Here is a 6,000-nt window from a genome sequence, read left to right as displayed (position 1 = left end):
CTGTGTTCTTTCAAAAATAAAAGTGTAATATTTTTTTTAGATGATAGATAAGAAGTGACACAGAGGAGATGAGGTTCTACACCAGTTGAGATCTGGTTTTCTACCATGTTTAAATCGGGCACAAAAATGAAAAGCACATTTGTTCCATGTGTCACCTTATTGATGTATAAATGAGTTTAATTCTGTTTTCTAATGTCCTTTTTAAAATAACAACAGTAGATTTCCAAGCCAGGGTCAGAGCCAGTCAGCATGTAGTCTGTGTCTTTTTTGCCTCCATTAAAAAACCTGCAAATTCATCTATAATCGGTGAAAAAAAAAAACATAAGAAGATAGACATTAAGTTACTGCAGGAAAAAAAAAAAAAAAAACACACACACACACACAAACATATAATTTACATTATTTTATTTTTCATTGAATAGTTTCTAATTTTTCTCCGTGCCTTCAGACCAAGATGTGAATCAGAAGGAACAAACAAATCCCCTGATTGAGTGTACAACTCTGTCATAAGAGAGAAACAAAAATAATTGAGGGCAATACATCTTATTAACCATCATTTGCTTAGCTGTTATGGCATTTATACTGGTTAAAGAGGAAATATTCTTAATAAGCAACAACCTTTAACATATATTAGTATCCTAATCTGAAACCAACCTCAAACAAAAAGCTGTTCCCTGGGTCTGTGCATAAAGATGTTGGACAAGTGGCCAAAACAGAATGATGTTTGATCAAAAATCAATGCAAGCTGGCCTCTGGGAGACTGCTTAAAGACAGTGATAGACAACTCTGTGATCCACATCCTTCATAACCATTAAGTTCTCTGTATACATGCTATGTGTGACCACCCAATTCACAGGTACTCAGATAGCTATAATGGTTGATCTCATTTGCTGCAAATCCAGTGTAAAATTCATTGTCTATAAAAATATTGAGATTTTCTTGAACATAACCTTCTGACTATGTTATGATAAAAACTCCAGATGTCCATTGCAGTTGCACAGTGGGATGTACTGTATAAATATTGTATAAAATAAGGCAGTCTTTTCAGTAGGATAAACCAGATACAAAAATTTCTGGGAGAAAAAAATTTCAAGTCCAAAATGTTTTCACATATTTCTGCTGTTGTCAAATGTCAAGCGGTTTACAGCATTAAACCAAGAGTAAGGGACTGTTGCAACCATTAATACACCCACGCACCCACACTTACAACCCAAACACACCCACACATAGATCCAGACGTACATACACATACATACGCATGCCCACACACACAAACATGGACACACACATAGACACACACATTCACACACACACACTCCTGGTGATCATCAATAACAGCTTATTCTGCACTGCAACATCCCATCCCTGGACGTAGAATCTTCTAATATTGTTTACAGTGCAATACAAAAGTGTTCATTCAAACTGGTACTGTAATTTTGTTAAGAAAATAAAAATGTTTAATATGGTAATGCTTCATATGAATAATAGTTGTGAATTTTTGAGAGTTGCTGTGTCTGTTTTCATGAGCTTTGGCTTTTCTCTCTCGTTTAAATTTATGTTGTTCTTATTTATCAACTAATTTATTTATTAATTTTTAATATAGAAAATATGGAACATCTAAGAAAAATTAACATACCAAATCAACTGTAATTAGTTACCTATGATCATGATGTTGAGGTTTTTGTCTCTCAGCAGTGGCCTGAAGTGAAAATCCACTCCCTGATCCAAAAAGAAAGCATCACCTCTCACATGTCTGTCATGACAGCTTTCTGTCAACTTGGATGTGTTTCTGAAGGACATATAGTGCCAAAAAAGAAAAACAAAAAAAACAAACAAAAAACAAAAGCGGTGGAGCGTTCTTTCATGGTGTGGCCTCTAGGGGCAAAATGAGAAGTCCTGCCTTGTTGCAAGCACAGGGATGTAGGTCAGAGGTGATTTTATGGCCTGACATTGACATCTTCATATCCAGACCACATTTCCATCCATTCCTCCAGTGTTGTTTGCTCCTTCAGTAAACAAGCAGTTTTTACTCAAACAGCAACTTCACAGGCAGACAGGAAAGCCCACATGGTAATCGGGGGACGGAGGCTTTGCCAGGAGGCCTCGCTCAGTCATGTCACCTGACCAGCTACACTGCGAATGCCTAAGAGGCACAAGACGTTCATAAAGATGCTATGTGTCTGTGTCCATTTGTCACAGTTTCCATCTGGCAGGGTTGTAAAGCCAGCAATGTTACTGCTGCAACTACCTGTCAGGAAGTCCTTCTATGTTTTCTGTATCAAATATGTCGACGCTTGGCGTGCTACAGAAGCAGGAGAGTGAAGGCGAGGAGGCCTTTGGCTGGCTGGGCTGGCAGGGAGAGAGACACCCCAGCAGGAGAGAGGACAGCTGCCCTGGACTGCAGAGTCTGAGGGCTGAACACTGCAAGGCCTATTCTGGAGGCGGTCGCAGGCTGTGCAGCTTCTTCTCATCCAGGCCTTTCCAGTACTTGAAGTTGTTATCCAAGTGCTGCATAAGATTGGGAAGGTCTGCAAAAGCTGCAGAGACAAAAGAAGTTAAATATAACCTGCTAAAGCTTCCAAACTACCTTGCTTCTCTGCTCACATTTAAATTGTGTTAACATCTTCATATAATCCTTACATATCCCTTAAATATGTCACTTGTTTTTGAGGTCTCTTGTAAAAAAAAAATCTCAATCTGAATAAGAATACCTAATTAAATACATTTTATAAAATATCAGATTCGACAGTTTTTAAAGAATGTTTTTTTTAATCTACACCATTATATTATTTAATCATTTTTGCAAAAAACAAATAGGAATGCACCAATCCAACTATTTCTCTCAATAGTGAGTTTTATACTTCAGCTCAGGATGTCTGCCAACACTGGTTCCTAATAAACTGTAGGTACAAAGTCTTGTTTGTAATGATTCAATTGCAACTTTGAAAGTTGTATATATAACATAATATAAGGATATTTGTCATTCCTTTTGAAGATTTATGAATATTATAGTCAGACATTCTACATGCTACTTACTTCTTCGATGAAATAAAGGTCCTTTGCGTATTATTTGTGTTGTGTTTTTGAATTGTGTGTGTCTTTGCTGATATTCTACTCTAGCAGTCTGTTAAAAATTCTTGATCATGAAAAAATTCCTTGTTGAAAATATAGTTGAACTAAATGGAAACTAAGATGGCAGTATATGTATTTCTAGTGCATCCTGCTGTGCAGTCTTACCATCCCATGCATCAAACATGTCCGTAATGAAGTAGTCTATGAAGGATATCTGGGACTTTGGGATGCTACATGTGTTTCTGTCAAACACAGGCATGACCACTGGTAGAGCTTGTCTCTTCTCCTCATCTGTCTGTACGAGAGACAAGAGGACAAGTGATCATTACATATGATAATAATAATGATAATAATAAAAAAATAACCTGCTACTCCCAACTCCAAACACCATGGACACCATGTTATTTTTTTGTCATTACCTGTGCAAAATACTCCTCTGAAATGCGTCCAGCCCATTCAATACAGAGCTCCTGAGGCCTACATGGATTGGAGATGTCTGCACACTTAATCAGCATCCGCTTGACAAGAATGCGATTCTCGGGGGATGTCAGAATGCTTTTGACAGATTCCTCATCACTGTTTCCCTGAAAAAAACAAACAAACAAACAAAAAAACAGAAGCTCAACATTAGCTGTATATAAACCAAACTGGGAAGATAAAGTACAGCTGATAAAGGGTCTAGTTTTTTCATGAAGGAGAGCCTCTATTCAGTGCATGTTCATTATGAGTTACACTTACATGTAAAAGAGTGTGGCACGCTTTCTGCACATGTCACATGATTTGCAGGCTACTGTTTGTTTCAAGGTTGAATTGACAAAAAAATGTTAAATACAAAAGGTCTAGTTTGCTGAGCCAAGATGACTGAGGTCTCTGTTCTATTCCAGAAATCTCAAAGGATTAGCTACAATTTAATGATAGTATATGTGTGAGGCAAAAGCCATACACCTTTTTCTTGAAGCATCCATTACAACTTACACTAAAAAATTAAATACACAATTTGTCCAGATTGACCACTTTTTAAAATGACTGTATTCAATATAAGAATGCAGAGAAAGAGCAGCACACAGATCCTATCATTCCTGCCTTTAAAATGTAAGAGAACCTTTAAATGTTTCTGTTAAGCATTCCACACCAGGACGAGAAAGATGTTACCAAGTTGTAAAATTCTCTCCCCAAACTCTTAAATTATTATTGCTTGCATACTGCTGGCCTGAGCTTCTACAACAGTGTGTGACAGAATGAGATTACAATAGCTGTGTTTATCAAGTGTCTGAAAGCTCCTGGTGTCCTTCCTGTCCTGAAACAAAACTGATCTATTTAGAAAAAAAATGCTAAAATTAGAAGTATTATTTCTACACAGGTATAAATGTGTTTCAGCATGATTTCATTTTTAATCTCACCCCATTCTCCTCCAGAGCAGCCAGTGGCTTGTTGATACTGTTGACAAATTTGTTGACATGTTCAAAGTGTTTAGTCATCTCAGTTGCGAGCACCATATCAATGATGGCCTGTCGTAGTGTTCGATATTCATTCCTAGAGAGAGTTAGCAATGAACAGAAATCAGATGGTTGGAGGCGGGGAATGCAGGAAAAGGAGAAAAAGAAAATGGAGACAGGGAAATGACAGTGTGGTAAATGGCATAAGAACTCGTGTGAACATTATTCCTCTTCTGACTGCAGTGACAGTGGCAATGAATGGATGCTTTGTTCACCTTCCCCCTCTGAGGGGACCAGCACATGTGAGCTATTCTGCTTTGGGACTCAAATCACATTACCACACACACACAGTATTGCTTTCATTGGCACACATAGTTTTCTTCAGGTCATAAGTATAACACAAACAATTTCTTTATAAAATAAATTCAATACATAATATGTTTTTTGTCAATCTTGCATGTTAATACATACAAATAGTCTGTTACATAGAAAATATTTTTTTGATGGGTATTTTAGGCTTTGCCCACTTGTAGCCACTGAAATGGTCTTTAACTTCAGTACTTTAGGAGAATGATTGAATTTGACTATGTTTGGTGATTCCATGATATTCAATTTATCTATGAATTGACAAGTCAAGTTAAATTTCATCTATAGCCAAATACCACACATTACAAATTTGGCTTGGTATAGCCAAAGCATGAACAGACAATGACAATTTTTATTTTTGGAAGTGACCTATTCCTTTTAAATGACTCTACCTTTCAATGTTCTTGAAGATGTTGCACTTATCATCTCTTGTGGTGATCTGGAAGGCCAGCGCTGCATGGTGGCTCTCTAACACAGCTGTGTCATTGTAGAGGATGGCGAGCTCACTTCCTGCGTTACACAGGAAGCTGTTGGTGCGGCCTGGGTGGTCCACATCATGCACAGTAGCAGCTATCAGGGCAGCCACCTCGTCAATAGGATCCAAACTTTGCTGTTGGGTTAAACAATATTTTAAAAAAAACACTCAAAATATGATACTAGAATGATTGCTGGGCATTAAAGGCAAGGCATAATATATTACATCATTAGTTTTAGAATTATCTTATTGGGTAGTTTTTCAACTGCATAAAAACTTCAAACACTTAAAAGTAAAAAAAAAAGAAAAGAAAAAGTATGACTCAATTATACACCCAGAATCATAACTTAAGTATAGACCCACTTAATTTGATTAAGTCATTATGGGAAGCAGACTTGGGAGAGGAAATATCACTTGGAGGAGGGAGATTCTAGGAATAATATGCAGCTCCAGTATCTCTTTCCATGCAAAGCAGGGCTTGATGCAGTAAGGTAGTAAACCATATTTACTAAGCCAAAGCCCGCTGATCCAAGGCTTACAAGGATGTCTTCCTGTTCTGTGACAGACGCCTCTGTCAGCCTTATACATACTTTGACTCTGCCCTTGTCTAAACTGTGGAAATTGATTTGTAATAAGAGGTTCCAGTGTTAG

General features: G+C 37.4%; 1 protein-coding gene across 6 annotated transcripts in view; it reads right to left on the bottom strand.

Annotated features, from left to right (window-relative positions):
* Positions 1–388: 388 nt before the first annotated feature.
* The window catches only part of pde8a (phosphodiesterase 8A), a 39,885-nt gene continuing 34,273 nt past the window's right edge, over positions 389–6,000 (bottom strand). For 5 of the 6 annotated variants that reach the window (XM_026319758.2, XM_026319762.1, XM_026319760.1 and 2 more), the window contains 5 exons: positions 5,267–5,484; positions 4,473–4,605; positions 3,492–3,656; positions 3,238–3,367; positions 389–2,537 (listed from right to left, as the gene is read on the bottom strand). In XM_026319758.2, the coding sequence (XP_026175543.1) occupies positions 2,431–2,537; positions 3,238–3,367; positions 3,492–3,656; positions 4,473–4,605; positions 5,267–5,484 (753 nt within the window). In that variant the 3' untranslated portion in view covers positions 389–2,430. Of the gene's footprint in view, positions 2,538–3,237; positions 3,368–3,491; positions 3,657–3,696; positions 4,386–4,472; positions 4,606–5,266; positions 5,485–6,000 lie in introns of those variants that run through there. The other variant, XM_026319764.2, reaches the window with a different exon arrangement.

The sequence above is a fragment of the Mastacembelus armatus genome, chromosome 3 (genome assembly GCF_900324485.2).
Source record: "Mastacembelus armatus chromosome 3, fMasArm1.2, whole genome shotgun sequence".
NCBI classification, from domain to species: domain Eukaryota; kingdom Metazoa; phylum Chordata; class Actinopteri; order Synbranchiformes; family Mastacembelidae; genus Mastacembelus; species Mastacembelus armatus.
The sequence above is the reverse complement of the archived record's forward strand: the minus strand, read 5'-3'. Positions and strand labels throughout refer to the sequence as shown.